The sequence below is a fragment of the Impatiens glandulifera genome, chromosome 5 (assembly GCF_907164915.1).
Source record: "Impatiens glandulifera chromosome 5, dImpGla2.1, whole genome shotgun sequence".
NCBI lineage: Eukaryota > Viridiplantae > Streptophyta > Magnoliopsida > Ericales > Balsaminaceae > Impatiens > Impatiens glandulifera.
In genome coordinates this window covers 36,921,452-36,949,378 of record NC_061866.1, presented here as the reverse complement: position 1 = coordinate 36,949,378, position 27,927 = coordinate 36,921,452, and the positions used below count along the sequence as shown (strand labels likewise).

General features: G+C 32.7%; 3 protein-coding genes and 1 non-coding gene across 4 annotated transcripts; all 4 read right to left on the bottom strand.

Annotated features, from left to right (window-relative positions):
* Positions 1 to 250: 250 nt before the first annotated feature.
* On the bottom strand, positions 251 to 6,222 carry LOC124938860 (aarF domain-containing protein kinase 1). The gene is made up of 7 exons (XM_047479385.1): positions 5,911 to 6,222; positions 5,745 to 5,828; positions 4,780 to 4,920; positions 4,614 to 4,684; positions 2,680 to 3,659; positions 568 to 630; positions 251 to 473 (listed from the first exon to the last, which is right to left on the bottom strand). Exons 1-7 carry the CDS (start codon positions 6,103 to 6,105, stop codon positions 349 to 351), a joined length of 1,659 nt encoding a protein of 552 aa, XP_047335341.1. The 5' UTR covers positions 6,106 to 6,222; the 3' UTR covers positions 251 to 348.
* A 1,974-nt stretch (positions 6,223 to 8,196) lies between these two features.
* Positions 8,197 to 9,953, bottom strand: LOC124940213 (universal stress protein PHOS32). The gene is made up of 4 exons (XM_047480700.1): positions 9,731 to 9,953; positions 9,544 to 9,653; positions 9,341 to 9,459; positions 8,197 to 8,486 (listed from the first exon to the last, which is right to left on the bottom strand). Exons 1-4 carry the CDS (start codon positions 9,912 to 9,914, stop codon positions 8,411 to 8,413), a joined length of 489 nt encoding a protein of 162 aa, XP_047336656.1. The 5' UTR covers positions 9,915 to 9,953; the 3' UTR covers positions 8,197 to 8,410.
* Positions 9,954 to 10,923: 970 nt separating this feature from the next.
* On the bottom strand, positions 10,924 to 15,159 carry LOC124940137 (30S ribosomal protein S9, mitochondrial). Its single transcript, XM_047480620.1, has 5 exons — positions 14,974 to 15,159; positions 13,220 to 13,925; positions 12,205 to 12,645; positions 11,510 to 11,590; positions 10,924 to 11,297 (listed from the first exon to the last, which is right to left on the bottom strand). The coding sequence occupies exons 2-5, from the start codon at positions 13,857 to 13,859 to the stop codon at positions 11,206 to 11,208; spliced, it is 1,254 nt and encodes a 417-aa protein (XP_047336576.1). The 5' UTR covers positions 13,860 to 13,925; positions 14,974 to 15,159; the 3' UTR covers positions 10,924 to 11,205.
* Positions 15,160 to 16,670: 1,511 nt separating this feature from the next.
* Positions 16,671 to 16,743, bottom strand: TRNAR-UCU. The gene has a single exon. It is a non-coding gene; the product is annotated as a tRNA-Arg (tRNA).
* Between the last annotated feature and the right edge of the window lie 11,184 nt (positions 16,744 to 27,927).

The following is a 27,927-nucleotide window of genomic DNA, read 5'->3' as shown; positions in this document are numbered from 1 at the left end:
TTAAAATAATGGACCAACCATATATAATCTATCCATTCAAATGCAAACCCATTATAGATATTGAATTTAGCATAACTAAGTTATTTTTTTTTATACATATTTAGTTAAAAAAAAAAACGAACCAACCCGACCCAATTACCCAAACAAACAAATGATTCTAATTGTTGGAACAATATGTTTTTTCTTATATAACTCTCTTCACTTTTATTATTTAAGTTGACCAAGCAACAAAAGTAGTACTACAACAAGGTGCATCAAAACAAAATGAGCTTCTTTGATAAATTTTAACATATCTGTCTGTATACGAAATAATGGAACTAAAATCGAGCTCATTTGGTTTGAATTGGTTCATGAAGTAGACAAGAATAATGAAGGAACCAAATATCGAGGCGAATAAGTGAGGAGAACCTGTTTAAACTTTCTAGTGAGAAAGTTCCAAACCTTGGCCACCCAAGATAGCCACTCTACTGTCTCTGTATATGCACACAACCATTCAGTTTTTCCCCATTTAGAAAAAGAAAAGAAAAAAAAGTAGTATTCAAGAATGTAGCTACTCTGCTGTCTTACCGAGTATGATTCTTAGATGGAGGTAACTCAAGTTAGCCTTGAATTTAGAAACAGACCATTTCCCTGCAGGAGATCAGAAACACAATCGTAAAAGCATATTAAAATCAATAAGAAATGATCAAAATCATTCTATGTTAAACAATCAAAAATTTCACCAATGGGGCAGCTTTTTAAACTTGAACATCATCTAAAGTTTAATTTCTAGTCATACATTCTCCATTTCAGTCATCTGTTACAAACTGAATGTGACTGATTATGATGGTCCCAATCAGTAACTACTATGAAGACTAAATCCCATATTGGTATTCAAAGGGTTTTCACACAACCGCATGGAATTGACTAGCAAGAGACATTTGCATTTTTTTCTATGTAGAATATTGTTCGAGTAATACTTTCTATTGCAGTAAATTGTGAACGGACCACTCTATCAACACGGTGTGAATAATGTATTTCTAAATGGGGGCTAGAAGAGAAGGTATACATGGGTACACCAGCTAGGATAAGTCACACAAACTCAGAAAATCAAGTTTGCAAATTAGACAGGTCTGTATATGGTTCAAACAATCTCCACAAGCTTGCTTTAGTAGATTTACATGTCGGAGTTCTTTATGATAACTAGTAATGCAATAAGCATGATGAAGAATTCAGTTTACCGTGATAAGACAAAGTTCATCCTAGAGAAGATTAAAGATGGAAAAATTCAAGTAACCTATGTGTGGACCAACAACCAATATGCATATGTTCTTAACAAATCCTTGCTAATAGCTGAATTTGACTAGTTGAATAGCTAGTTGGGTTGTAGAGGAGTTTAGATAATGCCCCATAATTAGTTCTTTAGCATGATAATTATCATATAAGCAATTAGCTAAAATTAGAGCGATAAATATTAAGATTAGTATTTATCCCTAACTAATTGCATTTATCCTCATAAAAGGTTCCTAGTTTGTAGAAGGCTAGATAAATCCCCAAAGATGTAACTTGTATTTAAACAACTCTATCTTGTGGAATAATACAGAGCACACTTTTCTCTATATTGATTTCTGCAAGTATTAATATGATATGAATAAAGTATTGTATCCTATAAATGGATCATCTCTATTATGTAAGTCACTTAATCCCCTCTTCTAGCCTAGCGGCAAAAAGAGGTGGATACCAACCCTAAGTTCCTGGGTTCGAGCCCGTCAGGCGGCAAATTCTGCGCCTGGTTAAATGATTAAGTGTGTTTGCGGGCTACATACTTAATCCTTTGCCCCATTTTTTATCCCCTCTTTTAGCCTAGTGGCAACAAGAGGTGGATATCCCCCAGGTCTCCATGAGGTCCTGGGTTCGAGCCCGTCAGGCGGCAAGTTCTGCGCCTGGTTAATTGGTTAAGTATGTTTGCGGGCTATGTACTTAACCCGCGGGGATTAGTCGCACTCCATAGGAGTAGCGGAACCCAGCGTTCTCAAAAAAAAAAAAGTCAATAACATAACTTCTCTTTAGTTTTATCTCTGGTTAAGGAGTAGGGATGAAGGGCTTCAATAGTCAAAATAGTTTTGTTTTTCATACTTTTTCACTATTCTTCTCATTTGTTATTACCAATTTTAGATTTACATAATAGATCCCAAAACCTCATATTTGTACCCATTGAAAAAGAAAAGGTAAAGCGAACTTCTAGAGACGAAGTGAGCTATTGATTAGAAGCCACACAAAACGAGCAGGTTGGAGACGAAGTTGTTGAGACGAACGGAATATAACTGAAGACAAAGCCTTAATAGCCAGAAACAAAGCCTTAAGAGTGGGAAACGATTCATAAGAGGAAGAACCAATGGTGTTGTTACTGTTAAAGCCTAAATTATGTTGCAAAATTAAAGTCAAACTTACTAACATAGATTTAGTATCATATGCTTGAGTATAATTATATTTGACTAGGATACTATTAACTTATGTAAGAGGTATTGTACTGTGTCCTATAAAAAGATGATCTATATTCTATAACTGAATAATATTCTCGACAATATATTTTCTCTTTAGTTTTCTACATAACTGAATAAGGAAAGAAGAAAGGACGTGACGAATATAACAAAAGTAATTTTAGTTTTCTAGTTGTCAGAGAATATAGATATTTCATACCCGAATAAGAACCATGTTTTAGCATGAGACCATACAATGCATTTTTGGCATAAGCTTGCAAACTAACACGTTGTGAAGCTCCCAACCTCCGCATTAAAGACCTTAACAATCCATCAGTTTTGATAATTGTTAAGAAATCAGGAGGCAAGGATTCCATAAACGAAGATACATCCTCCATCGTTAATGACTTCAACTCCTCTCGCATTTTCACTTTCTCTTCATTCGTCATTCCCTGCCCAAGTCCTGAATTACTATTAATTGTTCTTCCTGTAAACATTACTGGAAAGTATTGATAATATTTCCCGACACCAAATCTCTCTGCCATCTGTCTTATGCCTTTAGGATCCTGAAGAATCAACGCCTTCCAAAGTTGGCAATACCCAAGTCTGAATTCTTCATTCAACTGCTTGTAGATCCCGTGATCAAGAATAACAAGATAAAATCCATTTTTACCCCTGGGAGAGACCAATATGTTACCGGGATGTGGATCCCCATGGACGAAACCGTGAACAAAAATCATCTCGGAAAAAACATTCGCCAATTCATTTGCTACAGCAACGGGATCAACTCCAAATTCCTTTAAGGATTCGACATCATTGACTTTGCATCCCTTACAGAATTCCATTGTCATTACTCGGCTGGTCGTTAATTCCCAGAAAACTCGGGGAATCTTGACAATGCTGCTGTTACGGAAATTGTTCGCTGTTCTTTCTGAGTTTTTTGCCTCAGAAACAAAATCCAGTTCCAGTGTGATAGCTTCGGCGAATTCTGATACCAGCCAATGAAACCTATACTCGGGGAAAAGAAATGCAACGGATTTTGATATGAAAGACATCGTTTTGATGTCTACTTTTAATTGTTGCTCTAAACCTGGGTATTGGACCTTAACAGCTACTTCCTCGTGATGGTCTTTAAGTACTGCATGGTGGACTTGAGCAATAGAGGCAGCAGCAACTGGTTGCTCATCAAATGACAGAAATCTGTTTTTTTTCAAAAACATGAGAGAAGCAGTTGAATATCAATCTAAAAGATAAACCAGCAATCTTGGATTTAGTAAGAAAATATCAGGTCTTTTTTTATTTTTAAATGCTCTATGTATTATGAAAAAAATTAGAGTCGTTTAAGCACAATGAAACTAAGAATGACATAAAAAACGGAGAGAGTTAAAACATATCTCAGAAAGCGTCGTAATAATAGCGTTATAAATTATACACATATAATACATTTTTTCTTCACAAACAATTTTCTGAAGCATACATAGTTACTAAATTCCGTCTACTTTAGTAGTAGGATATATGAGTAGTAATAAGTTAAGGGTAGTATGGTAATTAATAGTAGTATACGGATTGTAGGGTAATGAGTTAGTAGCATATAAACAGTTAGGGGAGATAAACCAGATTCAATACTATTTCATTCATTACTCCAAATAATACATACTCCATTACTACTAACTCATTAACTCACTAACTTAAGAGAGTAATTACCAAACTATCCTTATACTACCTTACACTACCACTAATATATCTTCCTACCTACCACTAATATATCTTCCTACTACCGTGACAATATCTGAGTAGAACGGCTTAATATGAACTGTGGAACACTTTAAAGAAAGAACAAAGAGACGAAGTTTTAATAGAAAGAAATAGTGCAATCGAAACATCAAAATCAAGAAATAAGGGGAAAATCATTTCACAAAAAAGTATTTTTCTAAGAAGATAGCTTGAAAGCGATGTGAGTGATAAAATCTACTTTTCATCGTCGTCCTACTTCTCAGTTAAGCATTCCAGAGAATTTGTTTTCAACAGCTTTTTTGGAGATAAAAAGAAGTTTGTTAGCTACGAAAATATACAAATTTATTATTTTTCGATAACCAACATTTGAAGTAACATTATATATATATAACCATATAATACTCCCAACAACCCACTTACATCTGTGATAAGTCCTTTCCCAGGTTGCTGTTTAGAACCTCTTTAATAGCTTTGAAATTACAAGGAGTTGCCTAAGTCAATATAAACCTTAAAACACATCTTAAATAAATAAATAAAACAATCAAATATATATACTTTTGTCTAGAGAAAAAGAAAGCATGGAAACCTGATCATGCAATGATGCTAGAGTAGACGAATATTCTGTAGGAAGCTGCCGCAATGCTGCAGCAAATTGACCAGCTTTAACATAGAAACCCTTATTGGCTTCACATAACTTCAATATTCTCTTAGCTGAACGTGAGTGGACCTACGAAAAGAAACAACCACTATTTGATATATTAACCACAAAAACTAAGCGCACATCTCCTTGCTGATCATGCAAGTAAGTTCCAATTTCCATGGCATGAGGTTGAAATTGCGCCAACATCATTTAGGTGTGAGAATATTGTCACTTATACCAATGATAGATGTGGATTATTAGGGTAGAATCTAGAATAGAAGAGGATGAAATGCTAAGAAAATATAGATATCATTTCGAGATATAAATAATGATAAGAGAGGAGGAGATAATTCCATATCATTCATCATTTCAGCATACTCATACTAGCTATAGGTTCATCTGTGTATAGCCTTGATGGGACCATTGGTCCCTTGCTAATAACAACCGAATATTCCTTATATTAACCACCCTCATTCGTCAAGATTCCTCTTTGTATACAAAACAAAAGACCCTCTTCAACGGTTGTTCTAGTTTTACTTGCTATAGAAGAGTATATGCCACATATCCGCATATGAGAGAATGACCATGCCTGTCATCGTGGAAGGAAAACCATGAAATTCCTCTCAAGTGTCAAGAATGATCTAATACTATGAAAGAGATCATTGGGCTTGTGGGGTTTATGGGATGCAACCATATAATTAAGAAATGGATCCTCACTGAATGATGCACTGTCTAGAGAAGGTTGAGGAATAGGTGAAGTGATCAATTAAGTCTTCATTGAGCTATGTTTAGTGAATTAATGAAATGAAATGTAATCACATATGTTTGATAAAAGCGGCAGTTTACCCATGAAAAAGACAATAAATTCAAAGTATAGTCCAATTCAGGTTACAATAGAAAGAAAGACAAACCTCAGATAGTAGATGTCGATATTGGTCCGAATCATTAGGCAATCCATACAACGAATACTTGTAATCAACTACATTTGATGTGATCTGCACCGAGAAAGATTAGAAAATAAATAAATTTATGGGAGAATTAAGGCAAAACATAATTGAAGAGAGAAAGGAATCAGACGGTCCAGAGAGCGCGCGAAGACCGGAGGATGCCGTCGAGGCCGGTGGTTAAATTGTCGGAAGAATGATCAGAAAATGGGTTTAAGGGTTTGGAGGAGAGTGAAGCGCCGGCGACGGTGAGAGTGAGAAGGCAAATAGGCACCGTGACCACTTTGCGGCGAAAGTTGAGAATTTTCAACGAGCTTCTCAGACACATTGCTCACAAGTTGGAGATGAAATTGAACTACTAAAAACACCCAAATCGCAATTTGTGTTCGTTTGCGATTTCTCAGGAAGGAAGGAAGAAACTGGAAGGACCTCAACCTCAAAGTGTCGTCACAAAACTCAAACTGGAAGAACATATAATATATATAATATTAAAATAAATTTAGATATTATGTATTTGAAAAAAATCATAGAAAAGCTTAAAAAATCATACTATATTTTAGGGGGAATTTGACTAAATGACTTTAATTATGGCTTTATTTGAGTTTTTAACCGGCGCATAAAATTAAATACGTTGGTGACACCATTTTTTTGGACAAAAATGCTCTCGTTGCGAGACGTAATCGGATGCCGTGTGAAAAGTCCAAATCGCGAGACGCAACCCCGGTTGTATCTCGCGAATGCCGGTTGCGTCTCGCGATTGTGGACGTCTCGTGACAGGGATAAAATCGTCCAAAAAAAAGGTGTTACCAGTGCATTTAATTTTATGTGCTGGACAAAAACTTAAATAAGGCCATTTTAAGGTCATTTCGTCAAATTTCCCATATTTTTATATTTGGCGGAGTCATAATTTTCTTTCAGCAACATTGATTTAAGTTTGGGTTGGGTTCGTGTTACGACATTCTTATGGGTAATATTGAATTTGTCGTCTTAGACTTTTGTAATCTGAATAATACTCTCAATCTTTGATGAGTTATTTATTAATTATATCTTTCAATCGTGTTGATGATCGTTTCTCGAGTCTGTGTTGACTTTTTCTTTATAACAAATGAGATAATGTTATGAATTTTAAAGTTGTTTTTTATTATCTCAATAGAGAGTTATTGGGATTCATATTTAATTTAAAGATTTTAACAAATATTTTCTTATAATTTTTTTTTTTTTTGATGAGTTTCAAATTTTACTTGTTCAGAATTTTGAATAGAGATTCTTCAAATACCGCTTTATTAGTTTGTTCGACTTATTCTCGTTCATTATTCATTGCTATGAAACTCGTATAAGTTTTTTTGAGTCATTAAAAAATTGTGTGATTATTTGGATGATTTTCTTTATAATTTTAATATTTATAAATTTCTATTATTTAACATGGCTATTTTTTATTATTTCCAAATTAATATTTTATTTATAAGTCTTTATTCCAAAAAACAATCATTTAAAGAGAATTAATTCTACATGAAACCAAAAATGGATATTAAATAATACTCTCTCCATCTCATTTTTATATAAAAAAAAAAACATAACATAGTCTTCTTAAGAACGTATATTGAAATTGTTTATTTTTATAATTTTCACTTAAAAATATTTATTTAATTAATTTACTAAATTAGTTAGAGTGTCAAAGATCTTATATATGGAACAAATATTACAAATTCACTATAAAAGTCTTAAATTATAATAATAATTATTATTATTATTGTGATAAAATATTTATTTTTTTGAAAAATTATTTCAAATCAATATATAAGTAATTTTTTTTTTGTAATATATCTCAATACAGTAATTTTCAATCACTATAAAACCAAGTTATTTCAAGTCATGATATGAGTATTCCTTATTAAAACCATAAAAAAAAAAGTCTTAACATTTTCAATTAGTTGCCCTCAAAGCATTCCTCTTTAAATAGGGTTTGAATTTTTGTAACTGAAATTATTCAAACCCAAAATACATCATATTGAGTCATACCAAAGACACCAATTAATTGATAAGAACATGTGTAATTAGGGACGGACTCAGAATTTCGAATTGGGGTGGGCTTGAAACAAATTTAGGATGAACTTAAAATAATAACGATAAAATTTTGAAAAAAAAAGTATATAAAAGTAAAGTTTTATCATTTTTTAATAATTAGATAAAAAAACAATAAATTATATTAATTTTTAAAAAAAAATTAAGGGCAATGTCATATTTCTACCGTAAAAAAAAATAAAATAAAATAATTTTTTTTTTCTTTTCGGGGTGGGCTTCAGCCCACCCGAGTCCTACATAGATTCGTCCATGTGTGTAATACTAATGAAATCAATTAATAAGATTAATATAGTAAAAAAAAAAATACTGAAATCATATTAATTAACATGATAAACCCACAATTAAGCCATGCGTCTACTACTGTCATATATCCAAAATGTCTCAAACACACAATAGATTCAATTACAAATTGCATACACTCTAGGTGATTAATCCACCACACAAATCAAAAATAATAATAACACACTTGTGATTAAAGACTTAATCTGGTAATTAAGCTTTAATTAATTAATCCCATACATACAATGACAAAATAAACTTTCAAATGATTATCACTTCCCTTTCACCACAGTAACAGGACATGTTGCATTTTGCACCACATAATTGCTTACACTCCCAAGCAATACCCTGCAAATTAATATTACTAATTAAATTAAATAAAGGTGAAACCACTAATATTAAGACAATTTGTAAAAAAAAAAAAATCAACTTAAAGACCATTAATTGAAAGGGACAATTTCCTAACTTTTTTAACCTGTTGTTAATAATTGTACTTATAATCAACAATCTTAATATGACAATTAAAGTTTGCCACTAACACACACATAAATCAATTGCATTCCTAACTTTGTAATTCAATATCAAATAAGCACTTACACTTTTACAAAGATCATCTAAATTCTCAAAATTGTATGTTTCTTTCAAACAAGTCCAATCACACACGAAATAAGACGTCGAGAAAAGAAAAAAAAAATGAAAGATCCACAACACAAACTTGTAATAGTAAGGTTTTTTTTAGAATCAAATAAGCCCATTTACACACTTGAAATTAAAGCGTCGAGAAAAGCCAAATTGAAACTCGAAAAAAATAAAATGGAAGATTCACGACATATTGAAATCCTAAAAAACATATTAGAATAAGAGTTTTCAGATCCATATCAATTTAGATTCACGATAACCTATAATTTGATGCATTATAATGTTTTTTATGCTATCTCTATGCTTATTTGCTATCTTGATTAAATTATAACTACTCTTATCATAATTTTCTCTACCGAAAAACTTAGGTCTTCTTCATGCTTCTCGTGCATTAATGAAAGAAAAAAAAAATTATGAGAGTACTAAAAATGAAAAATTAAACGAAAAATCTTTGAAAGCTAGCACGGCCCTCTACGAACACGAGGCATTTTAAGCGAACCATGACTTTTGTGGTGTGGAAAGGAAATGAATTAATTAGTTTATAAGAAACATATATGATATACCTTTTAATAGCACCCAAACCTCTACTTCCAAGAACAAGAGAATTAAGTTTGAGATCATCAACAGCACCACAAATCTTCTCTCTTGGATCTCCCCAATAAACCTTAATCAGCACTTTTGTCTGATCCAACCAAGGTTATATATCATATGTTAATTTAGACAACAAACAGAGAATCAAAAGTATATATATAGAAATTAGACATACCCCATTAGTCTTTGAGGCCATATCTAGAATATTAACAACTTCTGGATCTTGGATCAACCCATATTGCTTTGTCACATTAATATCTTTAAATTCCTCTAAAGGGATCAAAGCTGGTTGAAGAAAAAAGGTAAAAGATAGATCAACACATCAAAGTAAGTTGAAACCAAGAATAATTATAGATACATACGAGATCCAGTGTCTTCAAAAAGCTGTTTATTTGTGGTTTGATCAGATTTTGGAGAAAGAACATGAATGATGATTAGAATATCCCCAGAATTTGATTCAATAAGATTGTCAATTGCCCATTTTAGAGCAACTTTGCTGTTTGATGAGTAATCCATGGCTATGCCAATGTTTCTTTCTTTCCCCATGGATGTCTCTAGATAGTTTGATTTGATTATTTAGATTGTTTCTTTCAATATATAGACTAGATTTAGGAGGTTTCTTGAAGGGACTAGTAACCATGTACAGAAAGATAACTAGTGAATATGTCTTATTTTTTATTAAATTATTGTCATCTTTTTTTGAAATATTCTATTTTGACATGAATTTAGTGGAATGTTGAGAGAGATGGCATTCTTTATTCTTTCATTTACTTTTCATTTCAATACTGGAATTGATCAGAATAATGGCCTTTGGGACCCATTCATTATATAAAAACTGGGTCTCTTCAAATTTGAAGTTAATTTAAACACTTAAACTATGTATTATGTTAAAATAATATGTTATATTATATTTATATCTCTTTATGACCTAAAATTCCAACATAGTGTATGCAATTTGTTTCAAATTGTAGCATAATTCTTTTCAAAATTGAATGTACACTATCAATTAAATTGAGCCTCTCTGAGCAATTACCTCTAGAGTGATATTTAAAATTTTACGATTTTATAATTTTAGAATGCACTTAAGGGTCTGATTTAGATAAATTTTGGAATCGATTTAAATTTTTTATAATGAAATTTTATGGCTTTGTAAATAATTTTGATTTATAATTTGACTTGAATAAAAGTAAATTTATATTTATAAAAATAATATTTATTTTAAAAAAAATTAATATAATATTATAAATATAACTTCCTTATATTATTATTTATTTATTATAATTTGTGTTATTTTATGTCTTAACTCCTCATATTTAATATAAATTCTAAATTTTATAAGTATTCAAAAAACTAACGATAATATGCGCAAAAGTCTCACTAACTAGTTCCGCAAATGAACAAAGTTACAACCATCAATCGACGCCAATCATTTAATATCATGTCTCATCAATCCTAGTACTTTTGAAGTGTATCAACACATGACAAACACAATAATACTTGTTAACATTAAAAAGACTTGGTTGATTATAAATCTGAAAATAGATGGACATACAAAAAAAAAAAACAAGTAATAAGTGTTTTCAAATAAGTGACAAGAGTTAGAGACCTTGGTCTGTCTACATTCAAAAGAATTTGTAAAGATAAAATGATGAGGCTCAACAACATAACACCAAAAGGTTGAGTCAGGATTCCCAAAATTTGCAAGAACAATGATCAGTAATCATCTCATACAGATATTTATTCAAACATAAATTTGGCTTTTCCTGAATAACAAAATGGAATCTGTAGCTACTGCTGCATTAGATTGGATTGGAATGGATTCATGATAATAAATAAATCAACGTTTAACCCATTGGAAGCTCTTCCTGGCTTTTGCCTTGCCTGGCTTTTTCCTTTCTACCACTCTCGAGTCCCTCGTCAAGAAACCACCTTTTGTCAACAACAAAAAATTAAAATGTGTCGAATGTTAGACTAGAAATTTCTGTATCCAGATCCAAATTCATATAAGAAACAACCGAATCTAAATTTAGTTTTCCAAATGGGGACTATATGCATATGCTTCAACATTTGCTAGAGAAGAAGAAGAAGATATTAAGGAATGAAATAGAAAAGATATAAATCAAGAAACCAATAACTCTTACATGCTCTAAGTGGGGGACGCAGTTCTGGTTCCCAGTTTTGCAAAGCTCGACTGATTCCCAGTTGGATTGCCCCAACTTGACCTGTTTGAATTCTGGGTTAGCTTTTATTGTTCCACACAATTCTTTCCAACGATTCTTAATGTTTAAACTTTCATTATATATACATACAATCAAGTAGAGAAGAAAAGAAAGAAAACTAGGAAAGTAGATGAACATAAAAGCAGTAATGAAGAATTCATACAGAAATATAGTCTTTTAGAATTCATAAATAACAACCTAGATCTGAAACCCATCAAAGAACACCTTAAGTTATTGATCACATTATAAATTTATCACACGTTAAACTCCCCGATAGCTAGAAATGAGACTTCTTGTTTTGTCGACTTAATCAAAATACAATAAAATCCACACTTGACATAAACTTCTAACTGGAAACAGATCTGTGAAAAATTCTGGATCACAATTCTCACACCAAGCGGAAAAAAAAATCACTTTCAACTTTTGTTTTGGTAAATTTTTAATGTGATGCAAGAGATTTTGACAAAATACGAAGATTATATATGACTTCTTATGAGTATATAAGCTATAGCAGAAATAAAGTACGATATAAAATAGGAGAAGGGGACGGCTTTGAAATAGTTGCTTTTAAACAAAATAAATTATCTTTAAAACATTTGAATGAAGTTGAATCTTACCTGATACTCCACCTCCCTTTACAGTACACTTAACATTCCAGTTCCCAAGTGTCTTTGTTTCGGAGAAAGGTCGAAGCAGAGCAGCACGATGATCAATCATAGGGAAATAGACATCAAACTCCTTGTCATTAACACAAAATTTCCCATCACCCGGTTCAATCCAAACACGAGCTATACTGCATTTTCGTTTCCCTGTCCCATATGCTCTTCCTTTTTCATCTACAACTCTAACTCTTGCCTTTGCAATATCTTCCTGTTTTTGGCGCTCTATGTCTGCTCTTGCAGATTTTCTTGTGTTCTTTTCATAACGCATATCTTCTATTACATGAAGAGGTGGCAAACCTTCAATGTCCCCCATATCCTTCAAAGCTATCAAGCTGTCTATCATAGCATCTGTGATACCGGATGCTTCAATTAGGTCCCCAAATGCACGATCCGGTCCTGCAATCACATGAATCAATATTCAACTTATAATTTCAAAGCACCATATTGTATACAGGAACAAGTTAATTTACTATTTCAAACTACAATGCAACAATAAACAGTATTGCACACCATTTAGAAACACTAAGAGCTTGTATCGTGTGGAGTTTTTTTTTTTTAATATTCGAGTTTCTTGGCAAAAAATACCTTATTTGATGAAAACATTGATTATTTAGGGTTGTTTGGGTCAAATGGCTAATATATAATTTTATTTAATATTTAAAAATGGTATATAAAAAAGTAAGGGTATTTTAATATTCTAATGGATGAGATGACCAATGATGGGATTAAATCCAAATGACCCTTCATCAAACAAGTTTAGTATCTGTTTTCAGATACAAAAACGTTTGAAAACTAAATTTAGTCAAAGACAGGTTTATATATTTACTTTTGTTTTTTTATTTGAAAAAGGATTCAGAATCAGTAACAAAAGTGTAACTAAAAAAGATATCAGTTAACTTCACTATATCATAGCATGTAAAGGATGTGATCAATGTAGGAAAATAAAAAAAACAGAGGCATTGAATCTTGCCTTTAAGCACTTCAGTGAGGATCTTCTCTTCCTCTTGAAGCTGTTTATTAACTTCAATTTTCGCTAGCTCATCTCTATCATCACCACCAATACTGCTCGGTTCAGCTGGTTCATCTCCAATATCAAACAAATCTTCAGCCTTCTCTTCCTCCCCCAACATCCAAGGATCAGATCCATCGGCAGTTAACCAGTCCTCACCTACATGCCGGTTAACATTTCTATCCCCTACAACCACCTCAGGACTCTTGAAAATGTCGGCCTCTTTATCAGCCTCATCTTCCGAAGCTTCAAGCCAAGATTCCTCTTTTTGGGTCGAAAATCCGGCATTATCAAGATCCCCTGTATCTTCGTCAAAGACAGATCCTGCATCCTTGTCATCAGTCGAAAGATTCCACAGGTCTGAAGTTGTAGTTGTTTGATCAACATTGTTTCGATTCTGATCCCTTGGTTCATCGCCATTATTTCGTTTGCTCGAGAAGAAGTGCGATTGGACGAGACTGAACTTGCAAAAGGTATTCTGACTCGGTTGATAGGGTGTATGGAGACGAAGATGGGGTTGAAGCTGTAAGATGTGATTGTTTGAAGATAATAGAGTTAGGATCCGGAAGCTAGAAGATTTAGTGATGAAGCGGGACAACATTGTGTAATTATCGTTGATCGGTGGACAAAGAGTAGATGTAGGAGTTCCACAGTTGCAAAAACGAGTCTGCAAACAACATAATTTTCTTATCATAACATTTCAATATAATGACACCAAATATATTCGCAATGGACCATAAAGCATTGTAAAATTCCACAGTAACAAAGAGAAGATTTAAGATGGTTATTGTTAACACAACTTAAATCACTTATATTTTTTAGATTCAACCCAAATTAAGCTTAAAATTTAACTTAATAAAGTAAGTTATGGATGACTTAACTTTGTAATACAGTAAGATTAGCAAATGACGTTTCTATAAGGGTAACATTGTCTTTTAAGTACTTTTCTACATTAGTTCCACATTTATCAAATCAACTTTACATATTTTCATTTGGTTTATTCAACATTTAATTTTCAGACACTTATCAAACTTCACACAACTCTTAGCAACATGTTAAACTTCAATTTGACAAATTCTTAGTCCATTCCATCAGTAAAAATTGCAAGATATGTTCAAATCTCCACCAAGTTTTCATTTTTGAACCATGATTTCAACTCAACTCAAATCATCATCAAATCTTCAAATCAATCCAATCCAATCCATTCCATCATTCTCAAACTTGGCCAAAACATTATATTGCAGATAGGAAACAAATTCAAGGACACATGTTAATCAGTTCTTCAAAATTTTAACCCATTGTCTGTTAAGAATCAACCAACTGTGTTGTATTTTTTTTTCTTTCTAAACCAACACTTCAATACATATACATTAATTTCTTACTTTCACTCAAATAAGTATAAATCAAACACCAAGGCATACACCAACATTTCAAACAGTAATTTCACCATTTTATTCACATTTCACAGATTTTAATTTCAAGTACAAATCAATACATAGACGACTCTTCTATCTCAGTGGTAAAGGCACAATGTCCTGGGTTAGAGCTTTCATCATTATTTAAAAAAATAAAAAAAAAAAGTAAAAATCAAAAGGTCATAACCTCATTCCAATCCTATACATATGATTTCTAGGTTCCTTATCATTGATCCTAATTACAAGAATTGAAGTTAGAAATCTTACAATGAGGATTAAGAGATCAAAGAATGCTCATACCTTCAAGATCTTCGGTCACCTCTCCCGCTTCTGCTGCTGCTGCGTCTCTTGTTGGAGATGATGAGCTGACTTCGGCTAGAGCTTGAGCTCTCGGCTTGAGAAGAAAATCGAACGGCCGCCGGCGCCGACCTCTTTTCTCTTTCTATTTCTCCTTCGCCCTCCACCTTCTCTATTGGTCGAAACCTCACTGGAGAAATGAAAAATGGCCCTCTTTCAAAACGGCGTCGTTCGCACCCCCATTTATTTTATTTTATTTTTTCAATTTTTAGTCTGCTCCCTTTATTTGCAGCCCAAAACAAACGGACTTTGAAAGGTTTGTGGGTGTTATTTGAAAAGGCCAGGCCTAGGCATGGCAAATTTCCAGGCCCTTCATTCTCTTATTCTTTTTCTCTTTTATTTGGATTATTTTCTAATATGAAATTCCAAGATTTAGGGAAATTTTGATAACACCCAATTTCAAAAAAAAAAAAATCTTCCTATATTGCATTTGGATTATGTTGTGATTTAATCGAATATCAGCCACTTATTTTTTTATATACGAGAATTTCAACAAATTTAAAATAAATTTGTCAAAAAGTTCGTTGTAATATTGAGTTTAAATTTTAATTCGCTGACGCTGATTAAAAAGTTGGGTTATGTAATGGTAATGTAATGGTAGGTGTATACAACTTGTGTTTAGGGCAATTGTAGTGTACATGTTAGGGCTCCACTTCATTTGTTTCGCAAACGGACTGCATCGTTGTGTTATTTGATTAGTTAGTTTAATCATACCCTTATAGATACCGGTATCAAATGAGGCAGTGACATGTTAAAAGAGCAAAGCAAAAGTAGGAAATGAGGGAGGACAATCTTCTCTTTATTTACATGTGTCACTGCCTCATTTGCATCGTTGTGTTATTTGATTAGTTAGTTTAATCATACCCTTATAGATACTGGTATCAAATGAGGCCGTGACACATGTTAAAAGAGTAAAGCAAAAGTAAGAAATGAGGGAGGACAATCTTCACTTTATTTACATCTTTATTTACATGTGTCACTGCCTCATTGAATACCATTGGATTGAGGTAGTGACAACTATGTTATTTCGTGTGTTTATTTACATGTGTCACTGCCTCATTGAATACCATTGGATTGAGGTAGTCACAACTATGTTATTTGGTGTGTTAGATAGGATGCAGTGTGGACGACAGAAGATGCTAAGCGGCGTGTCCTGGTCAAGCCATAACATATTATTTCAAAATTTCATGAAATCTTATTTTCTCCAAACTTAGTTTCTTGATGTTGAATTGGGATGATTTTTGAAGGGTTACTTTACAAACTCTTTAACTCCTCACAAATCTTATCTTTTAAATTTGTTGGCATCGTAATTTACTTTTTCATTTACAATTTTAGGGATGAGGTGACTTATTTTCAACAAATTTTAATATACTAACACAATTTTTGGTAATAATCTTTTCAACCAAAACTAAATTGTGAAAGGATGTCCAACCACACTAACTTTCACTATATACACACTTGCTTATAATTAATTATCATATTTGTAAATTGAGATTTTATCTTACCAAAAAACACATTTATCATTGGATAATCCTTAAAATTAGTAAACTTTAGGGTCTCCATCTCATAGGGAGTGAATTCAAGTTTGTAGTTGTTAGAATTTACTATTAAAGGAAAACAAGAAGAGTTAAAAAAATAAACACACCTAGTGGGACTCGAACCCACAATCGCTTGATTAGAAGTCAAGCACCTTATCCATTAGGCCATAGGTGCTTATGCTTAGTTTCTATTTGTTTTATTATATGTAAGAATAAAATTAACTGTATTATTAAATTATAATTTTATAAATCTTAACTTTATAAAAACTAAATTAAAATCGACATAATATAGGGAAATTGGATGAAATGACCCCCCAAATAAGGCTATTTGCATCCGTGGTAATGTTTAATAATTTTTGATCTGATGACCACTTATTTTTTTTTTGACGATTTTACCCTTTTCGCGTAACGCGAAGGGAGTTCGCGTTTCGCGAAGTGAAACAGTCTTGATATATATACTCAAATTTTTTCATTTCTCTCATTTTCTTTCTCTCTCCTCCTTTCTTTCCTCCGGATTTTGTCGCCGGCGGCGTAAACTCCGGCGACTTCGACTATTATGAATGAAATCTACAAGATAAGAAACCTAATCCCCGAATCTATGTTTGTATAACAGATTTATGTTCTTATTTGTATTTCTTAATGAAACCCTAACCCTAAATATGTTCTTTTTGGTGATATTTGTTCATATTGAATCATATTTGTTCATATTGGGTTATATTTGTTCATATATGTTCATATTTGTTCATATATTGGTTTATTAGTTCATATTGGTTCATCTTATTGATTGTTCTTTTGGCTGTGATGATATTTGCAGATGATATCGTTTCTGCTAGTTACTTAACGAAGCGTTAAGTACTTAGCGAAGCGTTAAGTACTTAACGAAGCGTTAAGTACTTAACGCTTCGTTAAGTACTTAACGCTTCGTTAAGTACTTAACGCTTCGTTAAGTACTTAACGAAGCGTTAAGTACTTAACGCTTCGGCACGCGCGCGTAGGAAGACGAAGAGGCGCGCGTATATGCACGCGCCATACCATATATTTTAAAAAATAAAACATTTGGACATTCATTTGTTTCCCTCTTCTATCCTCTCGATTCCTCTCTCTCTACAACCGTCTCACTGAAGAACACATTGACAAGGCCGATCTTCCCGTCCCCCTCGTGTCCTCCCTCTCTATCATATGTTTCGGGAAGTAAACGCTGACCACACTGTTATTCTATTTTTGCAGGATGGGAAGGTGGAGGAGATGATAACGAATGAGATGGAGATGACGGATCGGAAGGTGGAGGATAAAACTGAGAGTGTTAATGTGAAGGTGGATGGTGGGGAGATTGAGAACGATGTGAAGGTGGACGATGTGAAGGTGGATGGTGTGAAGGTGGAGGATAAAACTGAGAGTGTTAATGTGAAGGAGGATGGTGGGGAGATTGAGACTGATGTGAAGGTGGATGGTGGTGAGACTGAGAATGATGTAAAGGAGGATGGTGGGGAGATTGAGACTGATGTGAAGGTGGATGGTGGTGAGACTGAGAATGATGTAAAGGTGGATGGTGGGGAGATGTTGCTCTCCGATATGATGCAAGAAATAATTGAGAAAAAGAAGGATAAGGTGAAGGTTGAGAAGGTTGAGAAGAAAGCCAAGGTTGGGAAGGTTAAACTCAAGGTTGGGAAGGTGGAGAAGAAAGTCAAGGTTGAGAAGGATGCCACGGATGGGAAGGATGAGAACGATGGGAAGGATGGGAAGGATTCGAGGGCTGGGAATGATGAGAACGATGATGATGACTTCCAATTATACAACACTCCACCTAAAGGAGTAGTTCCCAAAAAAAGAGTGAGGAAGCAGAAGAAAGATGAAGACTACACCAACCCTTCTTTGTCAAAACAGCCAAAGACGAATGATCCATTAACTATCAATCCCCTTCAAAAATTTGATGATGAGTTGTTGGTTCAATTACAGAATTGGTTGAAAGATGAAGCTACCAATGATGAGACAAAGACTGTGTTTACTTGCGAAGCACGAAAGAAGTTGTTTGTTAGAGTTCTAACAAAGTCCACATGGCTTAAAGATCCTGTAAGTCTTGCATTTCATATTAATTCTTTAACTTATGAATAAGGTTTTTGATATATGCTGCCTTTTGTAGGAAATCGACGCAGTGTGCCACTTGTTGCGCAAAAGGATTGAGCAATATCCCAAGACATATAAACATTGTAAAGTATCAATAGGGGATTGCTTATTAGCAGATATGATGAGGCGAGAGTACCCGAACTATAAACAAGATCCTGAAAATTTTCCAATATCAGACGTCTTTTCTCAGTACTTCTGGGGAGCGCCTCATAGACATATGCCAGAATGGCCACACGTAGACGATATTTACGTGCCTTTGAACATTGGCAACAAGCATTGGGTACTGTGCGTCGTTCGTGTACAAGATAATCACATTGACGTTTATGACTGCGACTCGAGTATTTATAGGAATCTCGATCCATACATGAGACCTTTGTGTGAGATGTTTCCACGAATATATGCAATGGGAGCCAGTGATGCTGAGCTAAAACGGTATCCTAATTTCAATTTCCAGAAACTGACATATAAAAGGTTGCCACACCCAGCCAAAAATGCAGTCGCCAAATATGGGGAAGTCCCTAGAGCAGATGAAAGTGGGGATTGTGGTGTATTTATGCTTATGCACATGGAATACTTGACTGCTGGTTTAGGTGTAGAGAAGGTGACTTCCAATGAAATGGAGTTTTTTCGACAAAAGATGGCGGTCCGGTTATTTCATCAAATTACAGAACCTTAGTTTGTATTGTAATGGTTTATTGATTTTTGGATAGAACTTGAATTGTGCTTATGTATTCTGAACTTGTATTACTTTTTGGGTAGAACTTCAACTTAAGTTACATTTCATGTTAAAATATTTTTAGTTTTAATGTAGTCTGGTTTGTTGGTAGTCTGATATTTTAAAAACCAAAGAATTGAACATATAAATCAATGTACCAAGTAACTAACTTAAACTCACTTAAACCCAGTTTTACTTAACGAAGCGCTTAACGAAGCGTTAAGTACTTAACGAAGCGTTAAGTACTTAACGAAGCGTTAAGTACTTAACGAAGCGTTAAGTACTTAACGAAGCGTTAAGTACTTAACGAAGCGTTAAGTACTTAACGAAGCGATAAGTACTTAACGAAGCGATAAGTACTTAACGAAGCGTTAAGTGCTCCTACAGTAAGCAGATAAACTAGATACAACATACAGATTACAACTTATCCGATTACAACTTATCCGAGTTCAACTTATCCGAGTACAACTTATCCAAAACATAATACAACATATCCAAAACATAATACAAATTATCCAAAACATAATACAACTTATCCAAAACACTTATACAACTTATCCCAATCCCAATCAATCTAAAGGCTCATATTGTTGAGATGATGGCTCGTGCTGTTGAGAAGATGAGTCATGATGCTTAGATGATGATGTTTTTGCAGTAGATGGAGCAGGCATGACTGCTTTGCATGTGGCCCTATTATGTCCTAGTCCACCACATGAGGTGCATCGTCTCGGAGCCTTACGTACCTCACCTTGAGATGACCTACGCTTTGTTTGTGGACGCCCTTTCTTAACCTTCACGGGTGGTTTTAGACATACTCGTTCCTTGATCATTTCGGGAATATCCCAATCGTCTTCATCACCAGCAGGGTAACATGTCTCCGCATATGCATTCATCCAAGATTCAGTTGTGTAATATCTGTAAGAATGGAAAATAAAACGATTAAACAATTGGTTAAATAGATTGAACATGTGAGCTGAATAATACCTTGAACAAAAGTCATAACAAACCAAATTGCGGTGACGGGCAGCAGCCATTGCATGAGTACAAGGAAGACCAGAAACTTCAAATACCCTACAAGTGCAGTTCATGTCTTTCAAATTGACTTTAAAATGAGACTGATTGTCATGCACATAAAACTCGAATCGGTTAAGCGATGATACTGTATAGAATCTAGCCTTCTCGAATCCCTCACGTAACCACTTTTCATATGTTGGAGATAACACTTCTCGGTGGTTGGACGCTCTTTCTCTTCTCTCATTAAACCAACCTTGTATTGTCACTCTTAAATACTCCGCCATTGAGGAAATGGGGTACTTTCTGGCTTCCCTGCTCTGACTATTAAAACTCTCAGCATAATTGCTTGTTAGTTGATTGTATCGCTTACCGGGGAAAAATGCTCTACTCCATCTTTGAAATCCAATTTCTTCCAAATAGGCAGCAATCCTATTATCTTTAACCCTTATCTTGTCAAAAAAACGATTGAATTCGTGGACGGTGTACGCACGAGAAGCCATATCAAACTCCATATGACAATTATCAGTTTTGAATTTCGCGTTGATATTCATCTTTATGTGATATGTGCACGCACCGTGGTATGCTTCTGGAAAAACAGCACATAAGGCATTGGCGATGCTTGGGTGTCTATCGGATACGAAGACGAGATCATCAACTAATCCAATTGCTTCTCTCAATTTTTGCATAAAATAAGTCCAAGAGTTATTATTCTCTGAATCAACAACTCCGAATGCGACAGGATATAATTGTTCATTAGCATCTAATGCAATAGCCACCAATAGTTGACCTCCCACCTTGTGCTTAAGAAAACTGGCATCAACACACAATACGGGACGACAAAATGCTTTGAAACCCCTAATAGAGAGGCCTAGGGACATGAACATATACTTGAAGTGCCCGAACTCGTCTGTTTGGATGTCTGTTATGGTACCAGGATTATGCTTCTCCAACATGTATAAGTATGAGGGTAATTTTTCATATGAATCCTCAACCGTTCCTCGCACCGCCACTAATGCCATTTCCCTAGCCTCCAAGCCTTATTATAAGTCAAATTTACCCCATAAGTTGCCTGCATGTCTTCAATTATTTTCTTAGGCAAGTGATTATGGTGATGGTCCATATACTTACTCTTCACGCACTGCCCAATAACCCATGCTGGTGTTTGCATTTTTTTCTCTGGCCTAGATAGAACTGAGCATGAGTGTTGTTGGTCGAATTTCCGGATCTCAAACATCTCAGATAATTTACCTTTCACGGCACGCAATCTCCATTTGCATTTCTCATCCAAACATTTCACATACCAAAGATGTTTTCTTGACTTCTCCACCTTGAATTCAAAATGATTAGCCATCGCATATTTATATAGCATCAGTTGTAGTTCTTTTTTATTTTCAAAGAAGGCACCGACTTCCAATACAGTTTCAGTAGTTAACGCCAACGCAAATGAGGGGTCTGTCGGTGATATGTCTGTCGGTGATATGTCTGTCGGTGATATGTCTGTGGGTGATATGTCTGTCGATGGTGTACCAAATGATGACCTTCTTGCACTACTTGGTGTACCAAATGATGATCTTCTTGCACTAGTAGGTGTACCCGTTGATGCTCTTCTCGCACTATGCGGTGTAGGTAACGATGCATGCAAGTCCTGAGTAAGTGGGATGTGAGGCAAAGAGTTATCTCCGGCTTCATTACTTTCAACAAAGACCTCCGAGGGTAAAGCTTCTGGTACAATTTTCTGAGTAAATTGTGGGAGAATACTTTCTTGAGTTGGGTAGGTAAGTAGTGGTATCTTTTCTTTAGTAAATTGTGACTTCTCTACTACAGACACAAACAATGGTGACACAGTTCTACCCAAAATCAAGCGTGATAAATATATGTTCAGATCCTCATCATCTTCAATAAAAACGGGTTTAGGATTTGTGATATTCGGAATATCATACTTCACTTGCAGCACTAAATCATAGGTAGATTTCTGCACTTGAAGTCTTTCATGGAGTTTATCAATTAATTCAGCATAACGAGTACTTTGGGGTAAATCCAATGTTTTGATTGAAGAGGCATCAAAAAACCATATTCCATTAGCATCAACTTTCCACTCTCCATTATAGAAAACGAAAACTTCGGCTGCAAGATAAATTGGAAACGGGATAATTAATACTGTGAAATGGAAACCCTTCGCGAAACGGGAAGTACTTAGCGAAACGGGAAGTACTTAGCGAAACGGGAAGTACTTCGCGAAACGGGAAGTATCATTAGATGAAACCCTAAACAACGCAGTGATTCGAAAATGCATAAATGAACAACAATAAACTTGAAATACATAAACTTACCAATTGTTACAGTGCTTGTGCTCGTCGTGGAGCTCATTGAGTGCCGCCGTTGAACTCCGTCGCCGGCGAGATTAGAGAGAAGGAGGAGAAAAGAGGAAGGGAAGAGAGAGAAGAAGAAGAAAAGAAATGAAAAAAGATGGCCGGATTTTATTATATAGTAAGGGTATTCTGGACTTTTCACAGAGTCTCACTTCGCGAAACGCGAAGTCCCTTCGCGTTACGCGAAAAGGGTAATTTCGTCCAAAAAAAATTAAGTGGTCACCAGATCAATTTCAATTATCTGGTGACCACGGATGCAAATAGCCTTATTTGTAGGGTCATTTCATCCAATTTCCCCATAATATACGCTTACAAGTAACTCAAATAATCATTAGACTTTTCCAAACAATTTCACTAAACTAATGTCTCCTAACTTATTTTTAGGGCATACAATATAAATATTCTAGGCCATATTTTAAATATATTCAATACTTTTTAAAATATATTGGTTTTATAATAAAATCTAATAGTTTATTTGTTAAGTATAAATACAATATTTATCGAACTTTTATTAAAAGAGCATGATTGTATTCGCGTTTAATTTTTTTATGGTAAGTTAATTTAACTTGTTATTGGAAATCCGCATGGGTTTTATAATAAAATATAATAGTTTATTTGTTAAGTATAAATACAATATTTATCGAATTCTTATTAAAAGACTGTGATTGGATCCGCATATGATTTTATTTTTATGTTAAGTTAATTTAACTCGTTATTGCAAATAAAGAAAGTATTTTGATTACTTATTTGATTTTCTATTTTCTTTAAATTATTTTAATTTGATATTTTATTTAATTGTTATTGAATAAACTAGCAAAAAGTCCGTCCACTCCACGGAGGTGAGTTAGTACATATGTTAATTAAAAAAATATATAATTTTTCAACACACGAGAAATAAGAAGTTCTAATTTTTCAAAATTTATGACTATAAATATCAATTAAAAGTCCTATCAATTTGAGACTATAAATATCAAACAAAACTCTTATTCATAGCGTCGATTCAATCAAAACTTATAAATTAAATTACATAGATTAATAAATATGATTGAAAGATAAGGATTTAGTGGTTTTACACATTCAAACAATAAAATTGATGTTCGAAATTTCTCTTTTTATGTTCTTGTAGATAATTTCATTTTAAATGAAATAGATGAAAAAGTAGTAGAGAATGAAAAGTATAATATCAAAAGACTAAGAGTTTGATAACATTCTCAATAAACATCTTATTATTTCAATTTCAAATCACCAAAATATAGAATAGTGACAAGAAAAATAAATAAGTTTATTACCAAATGGAAAGACAAATACATATATAAATATCAAAATAAAGTAGATATTGAATAAACAACAATATAACATTAAAGTTAAAATATGACAAAAAAAAATAATAATAATAAAGTTAATAATAATAAAAATAAAGTATTCATTGTTTATGAATTTATTTGTTCCACCTAAACAATTTTCTAAAATTTTGTAAAATGAAACTCATTTTTTTTTTGTTGGTGTTGAAATTCTTATAATTCAATTTCCACAATATTTACATTAATTAGTTATGAATTATGGCTGAAATAAACTGAAGGTTTGTTTTGTTTTGTTTGATGTTAATTATTTGGATAAATTATTAATATATATGAATTGAAGATTATAATAATATTATCAGTTAATTTTATTTCCATTAATTAATTATAAATTAGAATGAAGCTGAATAATTTATTTTATGGATATGAGGTTATAATAATATTTATTATCCGTTAGTGAATATATTATATTTTTTTATAATTTAATTTTTTAAAATAATTTTCATAATTAATATTAATATTTAATAAAAAATCTCAATAATTATAGATCACTTTTTAGATGAGAAGGGTTTATTTTAGTTGAATTTATTTATAAATAATCAAATTATTTAGATGAAATATTTAATAAAAATTATCAATATATATGGATGGTAAGTTATATTTATTGAGTTTCTTTCTACTAACATTTTTTCTTTAAAAATAGGAGTATAAAAAACAAAAGTATTACCATAAAAATAGAAGTTACACAATAAAATTAATTAAATTTATAAAACACATTATTATTTAATAAAAATAGGAGTATTAAACAAAAATACTTGATTTCAATTATTCCAAGTTAGTGTATACATATGAATATTCAAATCTAGCTAAACACAATTATCTTAAAATTAAAAAGTATTTTAAGTGAACAAACATTTAAAATTAGGAATTAAAGTATTTGAAACAAACCAAACAATATTAGGAATTAATGCAATAATTTTTTTTTTATAAACGAGTTTTATGATAAAATGATCAAAATTTCACTAACTAATAATTTTTTTATAATTAATATATATGATAACTGAAACTCTTATTATTCTTGCAGTTTTTATAATTAATATATATAATATTTTAGATGAGACTATTAAGTTTACTTTTAAAATAATTAATAAAAAAATATTAATATATATATATATATATATGTATATATAAAAGTATATATATAAAAAAGTAACCGAAATAAAATAATTAATGATGAAACTTTGTTAAGAATTGAATATATATATATTGATGAGATGGATAAGTGTGGAATGATGAGTTGATTAGGTTGAAGTGATGATAAGAAAGTTGGGTTGTATATTACAAAATATGTGAGGAGATTAATTGTTTGACCGAAGTGAATGTAAAGTCTCGAGAAAAGAGAGGTCAATTGAGATTGGTGGAGAAATGTTGAATGAGATTGTTAGTTAGCCGATAAAAATAAGGTTACGATTTCGATTGGGGATTTGTGGGCCAAAGTGAGGGTAAAAGAGTTTGATAAGATTAGAGATGGTTGTATTTTTTTTTTAATTTATAAATATACTTTATATCTTATATTTTAAATTGCATTGTTAATAATATTTTTTTTTAACTTGTCATTGTAAGATTTTAATTTCATTTTCAAAAGTTTAAAATGTATTCTCTTAATATATTCCAAAATATTTTTTGTGTTCAACTTTTAGTACCTAATTTTTTCTTTTCAAGGGATCCTTCCATAAAAGAATGTAGGGAGTTAAAAACAATAAGTTGTATATGCCTACAACTTTAGTGCGTATCTTTTTTTTCATTTAATTTTGTCAAAATATTATTCATTAAAAGACTAAATATCAATAAATGAAATAAGATCACAAGCTAATTATTAATATTATAAGATGCTCCAACTAAAAAAAATGACATTTTTAAAGCTGTTTAAGAGTTCTATAAAAGGTCACAAGAGAATAATAAAATATTATATAAAGTGCAAGCACATCCTAGTACTGAGCAAACCTATAAGAATCAAAACCGTCATTTCTTTTCCCTTCAATTCTATATAAGACGATATGAATAATACTTCCTCTAAATTGAAACAAACATCTCACCCACAATGGAATCCTTACACATAGAGGCGACACATAACATAAAAAAACATGACTTTCAAACTAGATATCTTTCTAGAATTTAATAGAGATGCCCTCACCTAATAAAAAAACATAGAATTCTACTTAAGAAATCCTAGTTAGCACAAATCCTTTTCCAAACATCAACCCACAAAATGTGTGGTGTTTGGTGGAGAAACTAGATTTGTCAAGTCTAATGAATCACCCTAACTCAAATGCTATCCATTTCAGCTGCGGCCTCTTTGTTGAATATAGTGTAGAGCAGCGTCGCAGATGATTTCCCCCTTTTTTGTTATTTGTCAAGATGGTATCAGAGCAAGAGAATTCGAGCAAAAAAAAAGAGAAATGCAATGATTAAAAAAGTGAATGATCTCATAGTGAAATGCAATGAGAAATTACTGCCACTTCAGAATTCAGACCATCCTACCGCGAGTCTAATCTTGATTCAACTCCTTAAAGAAAACTTTCTCAGCTAGAACCGAGTGGTGAAGATCACACTCAGTGCTAAGATGAAGTTGTGTTACATTTTAAGCACATCTGCGAAACGTGAGGAATATGGTTGATTGTATGGTTAGGTCATGGATTCTTAATACAATTTCGAAATAAATTTATGAATCTTTCATCTACACTACAACAATCCGAAAAATGTGGACTGAGATTTAAAATTTCAACAGATAAGCTGATTCAATTTCTTATGAGGTTAAATGACATATATATATATATATATTAATGTGAGGAGACAAATTATAATATTGGATTCACTACCTTATGTTTCCACCGTTGTTGGTGATTAAAAAACAAAATACCTTCCTTCTACTAGCTTAGCGATAACAAGAGATGGATATCTTCAGCCTTCATGAGAAGTCCTGAGTTTGAACTTGTCAGACGACAAGTTATGCGCCTAGTTAAATGGTTAAGTGTATTTACGGGCTATGTGCTTAACCCCTTATGTCCATATTTTTTTTAAACAATAAAATGATTTTGATAAACATGACTAGTGGTGACAAAGAATTCGAGAACTTGGCTATGCTAAGTTTAAGGATAAAAATGTCGGTTATGAAAAAAATGAAGCAAGAAGGACAAAAGAAAGATGTTGTGGTCTTACTGTGGGATGGATGTAAATAGTGTTGAAAGTTGCTTCAAAATTCCAAAATATCCTGAATGGTATCGGGGGCTCAAGAGACCCAATGGTGAAGGACAAGAATAAGGTGAATATGACTGATTCTTCTCTTGAAGTAGGGAAGAATAATTCAACATCTCAGCTCACAATTTTAATCTGCAATAGGTAATGAATGCACTCAAAGGAAATAAAGTGATATTTGTTCACTATAATGGGTTATGCAGGTATGAATAATCATTCTTTCTTTTGCACTTATTCAATTAATTAATATGTGAATATTGGTTCATTAATTATAGATACAAGAGCTAGTGGACATTTACGTTCTGATCTAAGCATGATGCATTATCACCCGATGTTTTTTTCAAAGTAGTCAAACATATAGGTTCAATGAGAATCCATTTGAAAATACTACCAACCGGTGTCCTATACATTTCAACATTAAATACAATTTGATATTAGTGACTAAGTTGACTCAAAATTCTTCTTTATACTTTCTTCCCAAACAAATATCTGTTACAGACTTTGAGAAGAAAGAGATAATAGTTATTGGAAGAAATTTGAGAGATCTTTATGTCCTAGACTATTCTATTTTTAATTATCATAAG

Bases quoted from the DNA above. Each gene is read 5' to 3' on its own strand.
- LOC124938860 (XM_047479385.1), bottom strand. From the start codon at position 6,105: ATGTGTCTGAGAAGCTCGTTGAAAATTCTCAACTTTCGCCGCAAAGTG. The intron at 4,921-5,744 runs GTTTGTCTTTCT...TTCTTTTCGTAG, and splicing joins ATCGACATCTACTATCTGAG to GTCCACTCACGTTCAGCTAA. The intron at 474-567 runs GTAAGACAGCAG...GTGCATATACAG, and splicing joins CCATCTAAGAATCATACTCG to AGACAGTAGAGTGGCTATCT.
- LOC124940213 (XM_047480700.1), bottom strand. From the start codon at position 9,914: ATGGGGAAAGAAAGAAACATTGGCATAGCCATGGATTACTCATCAAAC. The intron at 9,460-9,543 runs GTATGTCTAATT...TGGTTGGATCAG, and splicing joins TGGCCTCAAAGACTAATGGG to ACAAAAGTGCTGATTAAGGT. The intron at 8,487-9,340 runs GTATATCATATA...ATTAATTTGCAG, and splicing joins GGTTTGGGTGCTATTAAAAG to GGTATTGCTTGGGAGTGTAA.
- LOC124940137 (XM_047480620.1), bottom strand. From the start codon at position 13,859: ATGTTGTCCCGCTTCATCACTAAATCTTCTAGCTTCCGGATCCTAACT. The intron at 12,646-13,219 runs GCAAGATTCAAT...ATGTGATTGCAG, and splicing joins CCTCACTGAAGTGCTTAAAG to GACCGGATCGTGCATTTGGG. The intron at 11,591-12,204 runs GTAAGATTCAAC...GAATTCAAACAG, and splicing joins AAAGGGAGGTGGAGTATCAG to GTCAAGTTGGGGCAATCCAA.